Source organism: Netta rufina (assembly GCF_964035555.1).
Source record: "Netta rufina genome assembly, chromosome: 3".
Classification (NCBI taxonomy): Eukaryota; Metazoa; Chordata; class Aves; order Anseriformes; family Anatidae; genus Netta; species Netta rufina.
In genome coordinates, this window is record NC_140125.1 from 33,796,112 (window position 1) to 33,816,559 (window position 20,448).

A 20,448-nucleotide genomic window follows, 5' to 3' on the forward strand; every position below is an offset into this window, starting at 1 on the left:
GCTTCCTAGCAAGGTGGTTGATGCCCCATGCCTGTAACTATTTAAGAGGCATTTGGACAATGCCCTCAGCGACATACTTAAACTTTTGGCTAGCCCTGAAGTGGTCAGGCAGTTGGACTAGATGGTCTTTGTAGGTCCCTTCCAGATGAACAGTTCCTGTTAAATCTTAAGCCTTAAAAAGTGAGATCTTTGTTACTGATTCTTCAAAGTATAGACCGCATCGAGAGCCATCATGCCTGTTCCCTTATTATAACAGGGACTAGCAACGGCACCTCAATCTTACTATTTTAAAACTACAGTGTATCACAGCAGTCTCATGAACCAGACTATGAATGGAGGATTTGGTGATGCTCTGCAAGTTATCACAGCTGCTGCTAACAAGGCCTGGCAAAGGAGCTATCAGACTGATGGACCCCTGGGGAGCCCTGGTGCAGCTGATGGCTGTCTGAAGACACCATTGATCCATGCAGGTGTGGCACGGTGGAAAATGAACACCATGGCAGCTGCATATGGATACTGAGAGGGAGCAAAGCTGAAGGAATGGGCATCTCGTAGGTAAGCAGTGATAGGAGTAGAGGGAATGGCCTCAAGTTGCTCCAGTGGAGGTTCAGGTTGGCAATGAGGGGCCATTTCTGCTCAGAAAGAGCAGTCAGGCGTTGGAATGGGTTGCCCAGGGAGGTGGCGGAGTCACCATCCCTGAGGGTGTTCAAGGAGAGGTTGGACGTGGTGCTTGGGGACACGGTTCAGTGGTGACACTGGTGGTAGAGGATGGTTGGACCAGATGGTGTGGGAGCTCTTGGAGGTGGGAAGCAAAACAACCTCCAGAGTTAAAAACCCTCCAGATTTACTTCTGGAGGAAACCTCCAGCGTTACTCCTGAGAGCTTTGTGCTTTGCCAGGACGTTTCTCCACACCCGAACTCCCAAACCCTGCTCCAGCACCACAGGGACCACAGCGCCCCCCCCGCCCCCTGCAGGCCGGGCCCCGCTGGCCGCCTGCTGACGCAACCCCGGAGGGGCGGCGCTGTGAGAGGAGCCTCCCGCCCCGCCCACCGCCCGGCTCGCCCAATCGGCGGAAGCTTTATAGCGGGGTCGGGCGGAGGGGGCCGGCTGGTGGCCAATCGCGGCGCGGGGCCGCTGGGTGTCGCCCCGTGAGGCGGCTGCGCCGTGGCCGTCGGGCGCCGCTCAGCGCCGCGGCAGCCCCCGGGCAGGCCCCAGGCCAGGCCCCAGGCCAGGCCCCGCCGCCCGCACCGGCACCGGCACCGGGAGCGGCCCTGGCCCCGGCCCCGCGCAGGGCGGGGAGATGCAGCCCCCGGGGCCACAGCCACCGCTCTACGCGCCCAGCAACGGGGACTTCACGTTCGTCTCCTCCGCAGATGCAGAAGGTGAGCGCGGGGCCTTCCCTTCCCTTCCCTTCCCTTCCCTTCCCTTCCCTTCCCTTCCCTTCCCTTCCCTTCCCTTCCCTTCCCTTCCCTTCCCTTCCCTTCCCTTCCCTTCCCTTCCCTTCCCTTCCCTTCCCTTCCCTTCCCTTCCCTCACCCAGCAGTGCCGTGCTGGCACGCACCGCAAAAGCAAACACGCAACAGGCAGTGCTGTGCCGCCTTCTCTTGGCAGAGGGTGACCCTTTGGGCTCTGGCCGTTTAAACAACAAGCTTTCGACTCTATGTGTTTAGCTTCAGTTATAGAGAAGGTTAGGAATTGTGCACATCCTGGCCCTGGGGCCCTACCCTGGAGAAGAAGACTTAAAAACTACTGCAGAATGCTGAACTCCGAGCTTTGGTGAGCTTACCAATTGCTCTGACAAGGCATACTAATCAGTAGGTACAACCCAGGTTGCTTTTCTTTGGTTTCCTTTTTTTCCCCTTTTTTGCCTTGACCTGAAAAGGGATCCAGGATCCGGATTCCGAGAGGTCCTTTGGTTTTCTCCCCAGAAGCATTTGCTGAGCACCCTGTTAGTAATCTGTCAGACCCAGTGTACTGTAACCACCTGCCCAGCAGGACTTGTTGCATTGGACTCGGCTCTGTGTTTTTTTATGAGCACAAGTGAGGTGTAATCTCATGCCTGTTCGGTGTAGTCCTCTGTGCAAAGTGCCGCATAGGCCTATCCTAACAAACAGACATTAGGAAAACTAAACAGCTTGATGTTTCTGAATAAAAACACTGTACGTTGCATTTTAGTTTCTTGTTATTCCCCAAGTCTTGATCTATACAAAGGAAAAAAACTTCTTTTTGTATTATTTCCATAAGAGGTAGCTGTTTGTGGGAAGGAACGGCAGAGATGAAGTGGACACGTATGGGTTAAAGAACAGGCTGGTTCTTGTTTGTTTTTAACTTGTTGCGCTGCTTTGTCCCACCTGAGATATCATCTCACAATATAGACATAAAGTGCTGTTAATAGGTTTCACAATTTGAAAGATGGTCGTAGGTATTTGCTAATTGCTGAGAGCTAACAGGAGTCTTGGTAAAAAAAGACGTGTGTAGAAGTTTTCCAGCCTCAGGATGGGTTGTTAGTCATTGCTGAAAAGACAGGAAGAGAAGGCTGATCGGACTGTTGTGGCTGTGTGTTTTGGCAGCCACAGCTGTGCACAAAGAACTGCAAGAACACCTTGCCAAGCAGAGTTGCCCTGTAGCACAGCCAGGTAATTTTTAGAATGACAGAAGGGTCCTGCTGATAATAGAAAGCTTGTGAGGCTTTCCCTACCTCCACATTCAGGCATTAAGAATACATTTCTTACCCCAAGCAACAGCAGAAGGCTTTGCTTGCATCTGGTGGGAACAGCGTGTATGTACTGATGTGTAAAGAGTGAAATTTCCTTCATTAAATAATTGTGATCTTCGTCAGGATCCTGTGCAGATGGTGTTCTTGGAATTGAAGCAACAGACCAGTAACTGTCACGATTATGAAATGGTTGAGAAGCACTAATGGGGAAGCTTAAATTTAAGCTGGCGTGGCCTAGCGAGCTGATCTGGGACAGAGCTCTGTTAATTTGATTGTGGTGCTGAGCGTGGAGTAAATGCTGCAGACATGCTGGCTGAACACTGTAGGACATCCTGTCACTGGGAGAGTGTGCATTCTGTGAAATTGTGCTGCATTCAGGTAGATGATGTCTCAAACATAATCCACAAATGTGGCCTGAATTTTCTGTAAGGGTGTTGCAGGAATATTTCAGAAGTACTTGCTGTAGGTAGGTATTTGGGGAAATTTGTACACAGGATTTGTGTGTGTGTTTATAAAAACACACAATGATAACAGGGTAAAACAAGATTTTCTTTAGTGAGGCAAAAAACCTTGGGTAAGAAGGGAGTCTTTGCATCTTGGTATATTTGTAACAAGGTTTGTACAAATATTGGCTTACTTGTTTGTTGTTGTGTGTTGTGTTTTTAAGCAAAAAAAAAAAAAAAGGAAGTTCATGAATTCTTAATGGAATACTTACACTCTTTTCGTTCCCTCCTATTTTATTTCTTTAGTGTAGATTTTCATTTACTGTTTTGTATTCTTCATCTGTAGATAATCAAATAAAATGCAAATAAAACTTTGACACAGACTGAACGTATATAAATTGGGTGAGGGGGGTTAATACTGTGATAGAGCAAGATCATAGTGTATTAAAAAGTGTTTCTTTTATCTCTCCTTATTGAATGGACCGTGGGGTTCTCTGATAGTATTCTTTTTTTCTACCATTTTTTAACCTGTGTTAAAAGCAGGCTATAAATCAAAACACCTGGGAATTTTCTGTTTGTGAGAAGTTGGATGTAAGGAGAGAATTTGGGTGAAACAATGCCAGTGTGTGTAGGAATGGGCTCTGAAAGAGAGTGTGGTAAGAAAAAATGGTAAATCCCCAACTGTCAGCATGATGAGACTTTCATACTTAAATCCTTTTATGCTTCTAAATGCTTAATGATAAAGCACAGATTGAAAGGTGTTGTGTCATACTGTTAAACTGTGTTGCCAAGACAAGTGCTCCATGCTGGAACTTGGTAATCTAAACCAACAAGGTTACTATTCACAAAACCAGAAGTACCCTTTCAAATTATATTAATGTATAACTTTAAATATTTCATGGTGATGACCAGCACGTCTAGCTTTATATGTCTGTTTATCTTCCAGTGTTTTTGAAATCAGATATTCTTAGCAAGATAAAGATGTTTATCTTTCTCTCCCTTTTTCTCTAAGATCTTAGTGGGTCCATAGCAACTCCAGATGTTAAACTAAATCTTGGAGGAGAATTCATCAAAGAATCTACTGCAACTACATTCCTGAGACAGAGAGGGTATGGCTGGCTTCTGGAAGTGGAAGATGATGACCCAGAAGATAACAAGCCGCTTCTGTATGTAATAATTATTTCTAGATATTTATCTTTCTTAGTTGTGTAGGTAAAAGAAACAGCTCGTAGGTTCTCAAATGGTCCCATAGCCTTCTGGAATTCTGTTTGATGAATTACCTGAGTAATGAGTCTCTTTTGGTGCAGGAATGAAAAACTTTTTTCATTATGGTGTTTTTTCAACTGTAAAAGACTTGTTATTGACTGTAGGGGAGGAAGGAAGAAGTAAAATCCAAATTTTATTAATCGGTGTAAGTACAGAACTTTCATGGCTTTTGTGCTCTTATCTGTTGATCTTGTCCTTTTTTTAAAGAAAAAAAAACAAAACTGTTCTGCAAGAAGTAAAGCAGCATAAACTTTATATTCTTGGATGCTATTTTATATTGTAAAGTTGTGTTAAAAGGAATTATTGTTGAAAGACAGAAATGTCCCTAAAACTGCATATGTCTACATCCCTTTTTCTGTTCATAGAAACTTGATTGTCTGAAGACAGCTGTATCTTAAGGATATGGCCCTGTGAGGCAGGCAGTCTAATTCTTAGTCTGTGTTCTGCACCTAAGCAGTTTCATTCTTGGTGTCTCGATGTTTTCCTGCATAAAAGAAAAGGATGCTTTTAAAAATGGAGGGGAAGGAAAGTACTCTGAAGAGTTCAAATGAGGGTGCTAGGAGAGAAGAGATGCCTGGAGAGCTTTATGAAATTGCTACTTGAAAAGTACTTGAACTTAAAATGCGCAGGAGTAGCACCTGCATGACTAAGTCTATTCTGTAAACCTGTAGCTTTTAATTATGAAATAGGCTGCTGTACTGAGGTGACAACACATGAAAGCTCTCTGTTGATGAATGTTGTATACCACAAAAAACAAGTTTGTGAGCTAGGTGTTCTAGCTGCCTGTTGTGGAAAGTGGGAAGAACATGCCAGGGCATTGATAATTTTGTAGCAAACAGAAGGAATGTAATCTTGCTAACAGAGAACCTTCATCTGATTTATGTAGCAGTTTCTGTGCTGTTCTAATTATTCCTAGAACACGGGCTGTAATGAAGCCTTCTAGTTGGAATGCATTCATGGATTTAAAGAACAGCAGGCAGCTAAGACAAGTTTGCTGATGTGGTACCACACGAACGTTTTGTTCAATAATAGTGAGGGTTTTTCTTATTTGGGCAGCCTTGCTCTTCACACTTCTCTCTTGTTACAGCTACCATCTCATCTTTGATGAGATGACTGACAGCTTCAGGGGAAAGGCAATTTATTACACATGGAACTATGAGAAGCCTTAGGCAACGACAAGAAATTAATTCCAGAAAGAAAGTACTTCTGTTACATAACCTTCAGAGTAGCATGTAAAAATGCTATATACTGTTTAGATAAATGCAGGAAAAATAGATGCTTTTAACACAACCCTGAATCTAAGGAGTGGGCTAAAGAACAATTTTTGGTATTTAGTTACAGATTAGTAACAACAATCCTGACGTAGGCTGCTAATGGTGATCCTGAAACTACCTGGAGAGGATCAACCAGCAGTATTTCTGAGAATACTGAGAGAGAAATTGCAGTGAAAAGTGTCTTTTTGCATTTATTTCTTGTTTCAGCTCTTCTAAGGAAAAAGATGTAAAGTAAAGCCCAGTACAAAATTTTCATAAACAGATTGAGAACGATATACAATTTCCCTACTGCTTTAGGGTTGTTACTAAATGTAGAGCAGAGCGATAACTGCCTGAAGTGTCTTGCAACTCTTCAGAGCTTCATTCATAACTGTGTAGGGGAAACACCAAGGTATGGTTCTGTCCCAAGGTTCTGCAGATAAACTTAAGCAATGGTAAAGGAATTGCCCATTGCTTGGCAAGTCTGCTTCCTTCCACCTGTGTTAGGAGAATCATGACAATTTACCCATTAAGAGCGTCCCTTACAGAAGACTCTTCTGGTTGATTTGCAGCTGCTTAGAGATGGTTTGTAGCCAGGGACTGGAAAAGGCAATTAGAGAGGAACAAGATCTCTTGCTAGAATTTATTGCCAGTTTAATTGACTTTCATTTATTTTTACTCATATTGGAAACAAGCCAGGGTTAACCAGTTGGCATAAACTGGTCTGTTGAAAACTATTGTTGCTGAAGCATGTGAAATGCCATTTAAAACAACAAAAAACTGATGTGCTTTGGTTCAGGAGTGGTGACTGGAAATGTTTTATTTCTTGTAGAATTGGAAACAAAACATTTCTGTAATAAGTGTGCTCCTGGCAAACTGTTGAACACAGGAGCACACAGATGTCCCACTTCTTTGTGTGCATGTCTTTGACTTCGGTTTACAATGGTATGAATGTTACGTGTGTGGCATGCCAGAAAACAGATCTGCTGTCCTAATGTGGACTGCTCAGGTGTGTTGTGGATGTTTGCAATTCTCAGTCATGTAATTGATTTTTGTATAAGGAAATATCTGTGTCATACTGGCTATTGAATGTGTGATGAAGGTAGGGCGCCGCTTCATGCTGGATGAACTGTTCCTTTGCTAGTCACAGCTACAGAAAGCCTTGTGGTGACAGGTTTACTTTACAAACCTGTTTGCCCTTGCCCTTACTTTTTGTGCCCTATTTGATTCCTGTGATGCGTAGTAATGCTCCCTTGCTTTCCAATTTCAGGGAGGAACTTGACATTGACCTGAAGGATATTTACTACAAAATTCGATGCGTGTTGATGCCTATGCCATCTCTTGGGTTTAATAGGCAGGTAGTGAGAGACAATCCAGATTTCTGGGGTCCTCTGGCAGTTGTCCTCTTCTTCTCAATGATTTCATTATATGGACAATTTAAGGTAGGTATAAGCCTCCTGTGTAAAGGGAAATCTAAATGAAATGTGGGGACACAATTGCTAAGCAGTTTGCATTCTTAAGAAGGTAGAAAATGTTTTCCTCACATACTGATGTGGGGTGTTCTAAACACTGAAGATGTAGAAAGACAGCAGCAAGAAATGTATTAAATAACGCACAGATACATTAATCATGGTTAAAATATCAGGTTTTTATATAAGAAAACAAAGTAAAGATGTGGTTTATAGAGGAAAGAGATTGATGCTGGTAAGTTTATAGTCATGTTAGTGAATATCTTCGTTTTAATTCTGACCTTTTGTTAACTTGCGTTTTACTACTAAAAATGTTACCCCAGAACATCCATGTGGATGCCATGAATTTTAACTTCCTGACAAATAAGGCTACTTGTTTAACTTGTACTGTATTACAACTGTTTAACTTGTGCTAGTTACGGCTGTTCTCTAGTATATTTGATCTTCATTAGTGCACATTGCTCTTCTGTCCTCCACGCTCAATTACAGTAACTTTCCCCTGGTCAATAGAACTTGTCCATAATTCCATTTGAACTCTACAGCGAACAGCTTTTTCAGAGGCACTGTGCAGATTTAATTGCCTTCCATAAGCACAGTTACCTTTTTTCTTTACATTCAACTTGGAAATAGAGAAGCGTTACCATTTGTAGTTTCAATTTGAACGAGAGCCTAGGTGGGCTTTTCCAGTAGTTAATTTTTGTGTACATGTTCTAAAGAGAACGTAGAATAGCAGTAAGCCATGTATGTAAAGTAACAGTGTGTGGTTATGCTAGGACTTCTGTGAAAGGTGAGGCAAAATCATTCCTTTTGTGGCCTCTGGCTTCCATTTGGTGTACCAAATGCTGACTAAGAGTTGGCTCTGAGTATCTTGTTTCTGTGAGGTGAGTAGACTAAACCCTGTAGTATTCAGGTCTTCTGGGTGGACCACATAGCTGTCTTTCAGACAAAGCAAGGACCATTCCTTGATCCCGTGGCATATCAATTCTCTGCTGTAGTTTGTGTATCTTCTGTACATGAACAATTGGCCTCATGTTTGTTAGGAACAGTGAATTTACCATGTAGACGTTAGAGTGCTGCACTTGTGGTAGGAGGGAAAGCTGGCAGCTAGCAACAGGATGAATGACAGCAGCGAGGCCAGACGAGCTGAATGGTGGCCTGTAAGCTGGAGGGATGAGTGATCCTGCTCTAAGACTTTAATCTGGTTCTCTTCTTTTAGACAGTGGAGGAAAGCAGGATGTAAAAGGAGGCCATGTGCTATTTTCACAAATAGCTTAATGTTATTTACCTTTTTTTTTTTGAAGTGCTATGATTTTTATCTGTTCTCATTGATTAGTACTCAATTCATTTTTTTCCACTTATTTAATAGTTTCTGATTGACAGAAGAATTGAATAGGGGTAAAATTATTTTTAAGTGCAACAGTTGGAAATACAAAGAGGGGACTGAGATTGGTGTTTCCCTCTACAAAAGTATTTCAGAAGAGAGTTTAATTTCTAATCCTTCCAGTAGCTCAGCTCCAAGAACAGCAATGTTACTTTGAAGGTTCTGTTAAAGAATCTTAAAACCATGTTGCAGCTTACTCCGTTAAAGAACAGAGCAATGAAAGAAGCATGAAAAATAATTCCAGACTATGTCCCAGCACTTCGGGTCTGTTTCTTATATCTCATCGTGAAGTTCTACTAAGAACTAAAGGTTTATTTCTTCTGAGTGCTCTCAGATGGAGTAGGGAATAAAATTGTGTTTTGTGGATGAAAGAAGGAGAATCCCTACTCCTTGCATTGGTTGGCTATGACTTCTAAAAACAGAGCCAACTTTTGGAATATGAGGATATGAAGATGTTATCTAGGGTGATCTTAGCTTTCCATTTAACTAATTTCTTCCTACTCCGATGCAGTATTATAATACATAGAAAATACTGTTAGAGCTTTCCATTTGCACGAATTTGCCATTACTGTGATTTTGTAAATGTAAGTTCTAAATTTTATTGTCAAGCTTTACTGTAATACTGAGTAAAACTATTCTTGCTGCAATTCAGAATTCATTGTTGTATGATGAAATTCTTGAGCGCAGTGAAAATGATTAATATAAATGAGTTATCCTTTCTCAGAGTGAAAAATATTAGAAATGAATTGTTCTTTCTCTTTTAAGGTTGTTTCTTGGATTATAACTATTTGGATATTTGGATCCTTGACAATTTTTTTACTGGCCAGGGTTCTTGGAGGAGAGGTAAGTACCTGTATGTGAAAAGGAGGTAGAGGGAGGTAATTAAAGTCTCTTGACTACATTTTTCAGTAGTTCTTTTGTGTTTTTGGTGCTTGGCTTTGGACACTGCAGCCAACTAAACATGGATGCGGTTGAGAACCTTAATGTGTATGTTTTAGGTTCCTGGCCTCCAGAAGTAGAATCTAAAACGCAGAGGTGGTCAGCTACTCCTGTGCAGTGCATGGAGTGCTGGATGTGGTAAAGAATCTAGAAATACATGCTGCAAATCCTGGAGATTGGTACAGGTGCCTGTGATCCAGAGCTGAAGTCCTTTCTTGAGGACAAATGCTTTCAATTTTTTGGTAACAGAGCTAAATGGGGCCCTTTTTACTCCCTTGCATTGTCCTTTATTTCACTTTTTTTAATTGGGCTGACAGCAATTGTACAGCAGCATTGTACAGAGCACCCACCAGTGTTTGTTTTCAGCCTTGGCCTTATGCAGTTCAGACCCATTAAAGGATGAAAGTCAGTGTGTGTTTTTCAGCTGTGAAGCCAATTGAAGTCCTGGCCTACATCCCTGCCTCCAGCCGCTTGCATCAGCAGGGCTGTGTGAGCCAGCAGTGTTTATAAACTGAGTCATTGAGTGATTCAGGTGTGAACAACAGAAAATGCCTTACAGCTAGGCCTGCAAACTGCCACAGCGGAAAAGTCAGGAGGACAGAAACTTCTTAAAATGGCTCTGCAGCTTAAAACTGATTGAATCATCTTATAATAGGAATACTTCTATAGGTGTGATTGCAGGGTACCTTTGCCAGCATAATTCAGATACCCTTAAGTCAGTACATCTTGTGGCTCAAAATGTGAAATGATCAGGATGTCTGAAGTGGTGAGAAAGGGGAGAGGCATCACTACAGAGCTGCAGAGCTCACTATGAAGGATCAACTGCCGCAAGAGATGGGAAAAACAGTGGCAAAACAAGTAACTATCTTTCAAGCAAAGTTGAACCAAAGAAGCCCAGCTGGGCCAAGGGATATTCCCAACTGTAGTAGGGGAAAATCAGACATTTTAATATCCATTTAATAACCAAACTAAAAGCATTTATGGAAGTACCTTGAACTAGTCTAAGACAATCAGTCATAATAAATTTAAGCTGGAAATCAGAAGTACCTTAGGGGGATCAGGTTCTAGGTCTTCTGCTAATGCTGAAAGCATTTAGGTATTTTGGAAATGGATATATTAATATCTTAATGCAGGAAATCATTTCTTTGCTGCCTGTGACAGCCAGGTCTACGATTGATGAATGAGAGGTCTGTTCTAGTTCTGTGCTCCTAGGTTTCATTTGCACACTCCATGGAGTGGCAGTTGTGAGCCACTTAAGGTGGGACATGACAATATGTAACGCTACCCATCCTTTGTGTTTTTTATATGTCAATGTTTCCTATGCGGGTGTTGAAAATGTCATTAGTTTGTTCTGTTTTTTTAATAAATACTTTTTTCTAAGGAATGATTAACTACAGAATTCTAGAGAATAGTATAGAAAAACAATTTTCATGCTAGCAAATCACCAAAAATTTCATGAATACCCAACACCTTATAGTTATTTGTACTTTTATAACATGATGAAATTGCTTGCACAAAGATTTTGTACTACAAAGTGTGTTTTTTATGTGCTTGAAAATTTCAGGTTGCTTATGGCCAAGTTCTTGGTGTGATAGGATATTCTCTACTTCCCCTCATTGTCATAGCACCTGTACTTTTGGTGGTTGGATCATTTGAAGTGGTTTCTACCCTAATAAAAGTAAGTTTGGTGACATCTATTGAGAATTTGTTTACAGTTATTCTAAGTCACTTTCCTAACACTTTAAGTATTAATCCCTTCAGGACAATGCAATGTGTCAAAATATTTATAAGTAGGACTTGAACTCTGATTCTTTTGGTTAACATGGGGGATATGACTGCTAAGCAAATTCTGTTTTAAATGTTTCTTTTGAGTACCTGGAGTATATATAGTCCCCAGGGAGAAACAAAAATACCTGTGTTATCAGATTAGCTTCTATTTAAGTATTTTGCTGTTATATTAGTTGTATTAAGAAGTAACTATGGCTGTCACTTTAGATGCAGATGTGTAATTAAACATCAAACTGAAGAATCTGAAAGTAAGCTGTTCTATCCTTTCCCTCATCATCCAGCCTACTTTTAGTTATTGCAACACGAGTATGATGTTAGCCATTGTTCTGGGACCTTCCTGTAATGGTAGCAGTACAAATCTCTCAATATCCTTTGCAGAGTAGATGAACATTTCTCTGACTCTACAGATGTGGGGCATAGGGCACAAAGCAATACATTGCCTGATACCACCTGCTGTCAGACACCTTCAGTGAAACTAGCAACATTCCCGGATAGATCCTAGAAGTGCGTAATGTTCTTGAACACTTCATACAACCCTTTTAGGTAGCCTGTGAAGTTATTGCTAAACTTCTGGAAGGTTGACTGAGAACAGTTACTGGCTAAGCTGTACGCTTTCTGCGTTCTTGTTATGCTGATTTGATTAATTTCTGTCCTGTTGGCTTGCTGGTTTACAGCATAATTGAAATACAACTAAAGTATGATAAACAAGAATAGCTGTGTTTGTGATTTGTTAACTTGCAATTACTATTAAGTGATACATTCAGAAAGCAAATTATTAACTTGGCAGATAAGTAATATTAACTTGTATTTATTTTTAAGTTACTTGAAAATTCTGTTACCTGATTACTATTAGCAGTCTTACATCAACTTCAGGGCAAATCTGTGAAAGGTTCTTACCTTTGGATCATTAGTGGGAAGAGGCAGGACGAGCTGCCTATAGTCAGAACTGCGTGTGCTGTGACATGTACTGCTTCCTGTGGCTTAGGAGCTCTGTGCTTGGGGAAATGCTCCCCTGTCTTAAAGTTGGGGAACTGCAAGTGAGATTTCAATTCCAGTCATTTTTTTTCAGTTGCAATCAGCAAAGTAAACTAGCCAAGTAATGCACCTTGATTGGTTTCATTGCTGCAGTTTTCCTAAAGTATCTTAGAGAATCTAGTCGTGATCCATCTCCACTGTCCCAGTTTAGGCAGCAAAATCATGAGCGTGCAGTTTTTTTGGTGTCTTCAGCAATGACAGTTGAACCAGTCGCATAATCTCTCAACCAACTTGAGCTACTCTGACAGAAGCATGGAAGAATTTTTTTGCTGAGATCCTATTGTCTGCCTTCTCCTGAACAGAACTTTGGTCTTACTGTTTGCAGGAGATTCATGGCTTTGTTCTCATTCAGTTTTAAGTATTTTTTTCTTTTTCCATTAATATTCAAGTTGCTGCCTGAGGATAATAGGTGTCTAATTACTTTTTGCTCTAACCTTGTTAGCTTGAGGCTTGAGTCAAGTTCACTGGCCTAAAGACTTTTTTTTTTTTTTATAAAAAAAAGTATGTGTAGTAACTTCATGTAACATTGTGAGTATTTACATGTAATGATACTTTCTACTAGTCCTTTAAACTAGTTAGTTGTTACCTGAGGAAGCAATGAAGTTTTTGCTACAGTTATATTTTGGAAGACTTTTCATTGTATCTGACTTCTCATTTTATCTGAAATGAATGGGAAGGTGAGTTTCAGTTACCTTGAGGTGGGAGCACTATAATTAAAGCCAGAAGTAAAAATAAATAAATAATTTTAAAAAGGTAATTTAACCCTCTGGTATATATCATTGGAGAAAGAGTCAAGTATACCGCTTGTCTCTTTTCTTAAAAAAATTTAAAAAGAAAATAAAAAAAAATAGTGGGTTTTGAGTTGGAGAAGCTTACAGTTTACATTATGGTAACATCTTACATCACAAAAAGCTTACCATAGATCCTCAGCTGCTTAGCTCAGTAAAAAAAGAAAAGTCAAAATAACATGCCTCTCTTAAATACTTCCTTAGACTTGAATGGATATACATGGTATATTCTCCTCTGTGTGGAGGCAGAAGGATTGTTTGTGAAGCTTTTTTTGTACCACCTAAACTTTCTATGTTTCTTTCTAATTATATTGAAAAAACCTGTTTTTTGTTTTTTCTTTTTTTTGTTTGTTTGTTTTCTGAATTGTGGTATTTAGAGTGATTTTCTTATGGTGTCAGCTAAGACTGTTCATCCTCTTTTTCAGTTGTTCGGAGTCTTCTGGGCTGCATACAGTGCTGCGTCCTTACTAGTTGGAGAAGAATTCAAGACCAAGAAACCCCTCCTAATTTATCCAATCTTTTTATTATACATTTATTTCCTGTCCTTGTACACTGGGGTGTGATCTAGTGAAAGATGTGGCCAAAAGCCGTGTTTTAGTCACTTGCAGACTGAATGCGTAAGATTAAGGAGGTTGCAGATAATACAAGTGACTGTTTTGTATCCAGTTGTCAAGATGTTTTAAGATTGAAGAGCATATTTGTGTATATTATTTAATGAAGTAATTGTAGCTATATAGATTTGTATTAAAGTTCTAGGTTTGTTTAAGACTCTTCAGATTTTAATGAACAAAATAAAAAGAATCTTGTGTTTTATAAGAAAGTGTAGCAGAAATACAACTCCGTACCTGTGCCAAAAGCACTAGGACCAGATTACTATATTTGAGGAGAAAAATGAGAAGTTAACTGTAACAATCTCCAAGTGCAATTTTTCTTTTGAGCTTAAACACAGCTGGCTTTTTTGGCACAGCAAATTCTGTAGATAATATATATATTTATGAAACAGTCCTGATTGTTCACAGAATAGCCTGTATAATCAAGACATGAAGATACTACTTTTAATTTAGTGCCTCAATTACTTTGATTTGGCTGTTGAGTTTTTATAAATTCCAATTTGTTTCAAAACATGTATATACTGTGTATTTTGTATCTATGGCTTGTGTGTAGCATAAGTACTCCTTGGTTAAGGATGTATATTGGGTTTTTAAAGTTTAAAAATTACAAGTATTTGAAGTCTTCACTCTCTCTGACCAAAGGAGCAAGACATTTACTGTGTGACATAATTAAATTGCTTATTTAGAGAATTGAATTAATTTACTGAAGTTTAAATTTACAGAGAAACAGGTGAACACTTTTCTCAGTTGTAGCTGGCTTAATGTCAGAAGAAAAAAAGATCCCTCAAATTTGTGTGACCTCTAAACAATGTTCTTTTCTGATGACAAAATAAAAAGAATGCTTCCGTAACTGTTCTACAACATCTTGCTCTGTTTTGTTTTGAGTAGCATGGTATATAACCTGCTTCCTTTTTTTTTTTTTTCCAACAGCTGCTAATCCCTTGCAAAAAGAAATAAGAGCTGTAAGGTCAGATTCTTCCCTTATAAGTAAGTTAGGACTGCAGCCTCAGTAACAATTACAAGTCTTGCTAATTTTGACTATCCAAGGATTATGTAATATGATGACATGTTAAATATTTCCTGTGTACTGTGTTGGTTGCTTATGTAATGGTCCTTATGGTAATGTTTCTTCGCAAGGAAACTCCACTGAAATTCACTTTGCATGGTACTTAGTCATTTGCAAGCTTCAGTATTTAGTATTGCCAAATAGATCATAAGTATCTTTTTTTGTAATCTTGTGTCTTGAGCGGGGGTAGGTGGAAAGCATTCCCTGTGTCTTTTTTTCCCTCTCAATGCTGGAAATAAAAATCAACCATGACAAGGTAATAGTAAGGGCTGTCTTTGATCCCTGATGGATGTATTTCCTTATCATAACTGCAGTTTCTCAGCTTTTTAGATACTACAACGGCAAGTTTTGTTAACTTTTACTGCTCACCAATTGAAAAACACATACTGAAATTCCAACTCTACCACAAGCCTTTACCTTACCCCAGCTGCTTTCTTGGCTGATGCTTGCATTGGTTTTAAACAGAACTAATTAAACTTGATCCTGGACATAAACTGTAAAATAACAAGCTAGCATATAATGCGTTAACGGAGAACAACTGGTTGAGTGACCAACACTACACCTGATTTTTTTGACTTCTGTGGAAGCTTTGGTGGAACTGCTGTGGAGTCATACTAATCCAATTAAGCTAAGCTGGCAGCCTAGTGCTTCTCTGGAAGTATTCTGAGAGTATATTCATATCATGCTTTTTTAAAAAAAAAAAAAAAAAGTTAGTTTACCCAGGAATGCACATTGACTTTGGAGTCTCGTGTAAGAATCTGGTCATACCTCTCATGGCTATGCTTTTTTAATGGGAATGTCAAACTAGAAGACTCCAGCTACAGAGGCACAATTCATGCTTAACATCACTGACAAGGATGCATTTGGGTTACTAGGCTGCCAGAAAGAAAGCTTTCAGATGAGCTCCTCTTTGCATAGCTGTTCATTTGATGTCCATAACAGATGTGTGTGTCTCAAATGATTCAGAGGGTGCAAGAATGCTCTACTTGATCTTGAAATATAATCTTGACATACTTTCACTTTCTCTCTACTAATGTTCGGTGAAATTTATAGCTGCAACTTACCTGTTCCTTCTGACAGATGTGGCATGTGTAATATGCAATGTCAATATGCACTTAACATGGTACATATTTTGTACACAATTGCAGATTTGCACCTTTTAATCTCAGTCTCTCTAGGGTCACCTTTTGCATACGCTGTGCAAAGAAATATGTACAAACAGCTCTCAAATGGTTCTCATAGTTTGTATTAACTTTGCATTCAATAAAGTTATTTTTAGATAAGGTATGTGTAAATATAAGATGGTTTTTATATATATAAAAAAAAATTGAATTCAACTTGTTTACAGAATGTATGTTTACTGAATTAAGACAACTATTCCTATACCTGTCATAGATCTCAGGCTTTGGGCCTATGAATAAATTCTTGGGATAATAAAGATATATGGTTTGGTATGCATGGAAACTTTATGTCCTTTTGGCAGAACGTTCCCTTTCCAAGATGAAACACCTGATTTCAAGGTAGGGAATTCTATCTGTAGAAGAGATTTGGACACAAGACAAGCTTCTGCATATAGCAGAAAGAAAAATGCACAAACCTGTCTCCCTTTGCTGTGTATCCTGTAGGTTGTATTATCCAAAAGCTTACACCTACCTGAAAATTACGTGAAAGCACCTGTTTGGGCGTAGAGACGGGATGCAGGTGGAGGAGGTGTGCTTTGAACTTTGTCTTTAAGGTTTCTCCTGGAGTAGTGAGGCAATGCTTCAACGCTGCTTGGCTGTCAGAACAGCGTGGAGCAGCTCAGCCCCCACAGACAGCTGTGCTTCTGGGGGGTTTTCTTACTCTTTCTTTAAATAGACACTTAATTAATGTATTTTCATCCTCCTGAAACCTCTACTAATTGGGGTCCTTTTACTAAACCCCCCAATTTGTAGGGGACACCATTAGCGTTGGCGCTCCGCCATGCCTGGGGTCAGCAGCATCCTCTGCTCCCTCCCTCCTCCCCTCCCCCTGCGCATGCGCAGCACCCCCGCTGCCCCCTCCCCTGCCCGCAGCCGCTCTCCCCCCTCCCCTCCCTTCCCTTCCCTTCCCTTCCCTTCCCTTCCCTTCCCCTCCCCACTCGGGGCCCGGCGCTCCGTTCCGCATCCGGCGCGCTTGCGTCACTTCCCGCGCACGCTGGCGCTCTCCCTCTCCCCGTCTCCCCGGCCCCGGCTGCTGACTGGCGGCGGCGGCGGCGGCGGCGGCCGGGCCTGGCAGCGAGCGGCGCCCCCGGGCCTCCTCTCCTCAGGGCGGCGGCGGCCCGCGACATGGCGGCGGCCTCCTGCTCCTCCGCTCCGGCTCCCCCAGCCGGGCCCGGCCCCGGTCCCGGCTCCGGCTCCGGCTCCGGCTCGGGGCCGGCCCCGGCGGCGTCGTCGGCGTCGTCCGGGCCGGGCCCGTGCGAGTGGCTGCTGCTGCGGGACGGCTGCCTGCGCTGCGACGCCGAGGGGCTGCGCAGCCTGTGCTACCACCCGGCCCTCAACGCCATCCTGGCCGTCACGGCGCGCGGCGCCATCAAAGTCATCGACGGCACCTCCGGGGCCACGCTGCAGGCGTCGGCGCTCAACGGTGAGCGGGGAGTGAGGGGCGAGGGGTGAGGGGTGAGGGGGGGGGGGGGGGGCGGTGCCGTCCTGTGTGGGTGCCACAGGTGATCCCGCTCGGCAGAGGGGCCTTCCAGCTCCGTCCCTCATCTCTCGTGGCACAGAGTTTTTTAAGAGCAGAATCCATCCCAAAGTTATGTAGCTATTCATCTTAAATATACCTTTGCGTCGCTCCTCAGGCTGCCACATATCTCGACTGCCTTTCATGCTAGTAGCACTCCCTCGGGTGTTACGGTAAGCAGGCAGGGTTGTGGACAACCCTGTGGACAACCTCTGTGGAGGCTAGACCCCAGCATCTCTGCAGCTGTGAAGCCGTGCTCTTGGTCACCCATTTCTCTTTGTACCTTATTTACAGTCTAGGTCCATAGGAAAAGATCCACGTGTGATTGACACAGCTTCCGCCCCCCCAGTTCATTAATGGGTCTTAAGCTGTGGTAGTTGTCAAAATATTGTGGGGTTTTCTTCTGGTATGTTGTGAGACCAGTCCTTGAAACAGAAAGATTTGCTTTGTACTGTTTGTGTGTTTAGGCTCTCCTTAGAGTTGTATAGATGAGTGTAACTAAGAGGATCGGGTTTTGCTGAGGGATGTCAGTGAAGGATTGATGGTTGTCACCTGCACGGGGCACAGAAATGCCAGGAATGGTGCGGAGATGACAGAGTCTAGGTACTGCAGGTACTTATGCTTTAAGAACCAGCAACTATTCTGTCAACCTGAAAAGAATAGAACAAAAAAATTTGTCATTTCTTTTCATGATTTAGAGTAGATGTATTTTTAAAAGGTTGGAGAAAAAATAACTTATGGAATTATTGAGCAGCTGTCGACTGCTTTTGTAGCTTGGTTGTAATGAAAATCAGACTCTTGTGTGGTGTTTCCCGCTTTCTTCGGAATTCAAATCACTCTGCTTTTAAAATTCTTTTTTTTGTGGTTTTTTTTTTTTTGTGTGTGTGTGTGTGTGTGTTTGTTTTTTTTTCTCTATCTTGCTTTCTCCTAAAGCGCTTTTATTGTTATTAGTAACTTAATTTCTTTATTTTTTTTAAACTATTGCCAGAATTTGAGAATTGCTTCTGAGCTCTGGAGGAAGAGGGCATAAATTTGGGGGCTTAATTTATAATTGGTTGGCTGTGTAGGAAATGTTTAATTCTCAGGGGCAGAAGAAGGAGTGAACTTTAAATCAGTCGGAGCTTTTTTTTTTTTTTCCATTTTACTGTGATAAAAGCCTTGCAAGGGATTTGATTTAGTATTCAAAACGCTAATGGTAATTCTTCTCTGAATAGTAACTATTTAAAAATAACTTCCTGCTCTGCTTCTGTTACGCACATTCCCCCTGTATACCTCCCTTACTGTCAGTCTTCCCTGTGACAGTCAGAGCGACTGCAAGAGGAGGATCCTACTCCTCCTCACACCAAACAGAATTGCTTGCAAGCTACCCAAATTTTTTCTGCTCCTGGGTGACTGATGATTATGTTAATGGAAAAAAATTGATAACCTCGGTTTAGCTTGAAGAAACTTGAAGCGAACATCCTTGCAGGTTCAGGCTGGCGTGACTGTCAGAAGTCAGGTGCATCTCAGCAGTCGGTCCCCGAGGCTGTTATTGACTGTGTTCATTCCTGTTCTCTCCCTCTTCAGCCCTTCTCTGGGAAGAGGAGGAAAAGGGAATTCAACTGTTCTCAGATGTCCGCGTGCTCTGTACAGCACAAACTCTTTTCATGTAGGGTAGCAGCAGTTGAACACTCAGACCTGTAGACTGGCTCTGTCCCCGTTCCCTCCACTGACATAAATGACAGGTCAAAGGATATTGTTGTTACAGGGACTTCTGGTGCTGCAACTAAAAATAGAGTCCCTAGGAATTAAAGCTGCTGCTCTTGGGAGACTGCTGCCCTCCTTGGTAACCGGGGCTTTTGCCCTGCCAAAAGTTTTCTGGTGGACAGAAAGGCTGTTGCTCATTACCTAAGGGAAAAAAAATAATAAAATATATATATATATAACCGTTGCAGCTTCTCCATCTAGAAAGTGGAGGAAGAAAAAGGATCGCCTATTACGGGAAAGGGAAGAATAAAATAAAATACCACCAAACCCTGGTGTTGCTTTCATCTGCAGTTGCAGTTCACGGCACCTATATTAATATGGTTAGCTCTGAGCTCCTTCTTAGTGAAAAGACTGGACCTGTGGAGTACTCAGTCTGGTGGAGCAGCGGAGCCTGCCTTCATTAGGATGTAAATGCTGATTGCTTTCTTCAGCGTGTTAAAGAACAAGACAAAAGACTGAGAGGCAGCAGGCAGTTCAGTTATAGATCGGGTCTTCCCTATGCTTCCGAAGATCCAGCTGTAGCCTCTGGCCTTTGTGTGTCAGTTTCTGGTGTTAACATCATTGGTCTGATGTATCGGATGAGCCAGAGATTGTTCTTCTGTGCCCAAGCTGTAGGAATTCAGTGAGGACTATTCATGCTTTTTGTTCCTCTCCCATACTTTTATGTGATACAACTCTGAGTCTTCTTCAGACCTGCCTACTGAACGTGTGATCATCTTTCACTATTTCAGTCCGTTCCCTGGGTGGACGTTGCAGGTGTATTCAAGAGCACCAGGTCATTGCTCGGAGCAGCTCGGAGTTTGAGAGTGAATAAGAGCTAAGGGGAAAATCGGGTGATCCTGTAGCATTAATCTTTGTCTTACCTGGCTGTGAGGTTGTTCTTTCTGTTCTGCCAAAGCCATTACATGATGGCTGGCACACGGTGCTCCTCAGAGAGACCGGCTGGGAAATGCAAGGACAATTCCCGTGATAACTGGATGTTGGCGGTTCTGTGTTTGTTGGTAGTGGTCACTCAGGACTAACAGGAAGCTGTCCTGCGTGTCTGTCAGGCTCTTTATTCCCTCTTAGGGATTCAAGTATTTGTGTGCTTCCAGTTTCGAGTTGAACACTTGCACCCGAAGAGCACGAAGGGTCCAAATGTCAGTCTCTAGACGCAGTGCTCTAAGGAAGAGCCTTCTCCTCTGCCTCAAAGAACAAACCAAAACAGACAAAAAGAACAACAAAAGCAAAGCAAACTTCAGTCATCTCAG

General features: G+C 41.8%; 2 protein-coding genes across 6 annotated transcripts in view; both read left to right on the forward strand.

Moving 5' to 3' along the window:
• Window positions 1-1,121: 1,121 nt before the first annotated feature.
• Window positions 1,122-16,039, forward strand: YIPF4 (Yip1 domain family member 4). The gene is made up of 6 exons (XM_084285276.1): window positions 1,122-1,383; window positions 4,172-4,325; window positions 6,949-7,120; window positions 9,294-9,371; window positions 11,032-11,145; window positions 13,504-16,039. The coding sequence occupies exons 1-6, from the start codon at window positions 1,302-1,304 to the stop codon at window positions 13,639-13,641; spliced, it is 738 nt and encodes a 245-aa protein (XP_084141402.1). The 5' UTR covers window positions 1,122-1,301; the 3' UTR covers window positions 13,642-16,039.
• A 945-nt stretch (window positions 16,040-16,984) lies between these two features.
• The window catches only part of BIRC6 (baculoviral IAP repeat containing 6), a 176,039-nt gene continuing 172,575 nt past the window's right edge, over window positions 16,985-20,448 (forward strand). For all 5 annotated transcript variants that reach the window (XM_084283516.1, XM_084283518.1, XM_084283517.1 and 2 more), the window contains exon 1: window positions 16,985-17,359. In XM_084283516.1, coding sequence (XP_084139642.1) covers window positions 17,062-17,359 — 298 coding nt within the window. In that variant the 5' untranslated portion in view covers window positions 16,985-17,061. The remainder of the gene's footprint in view (window positions 17,360-20,448) is intronic.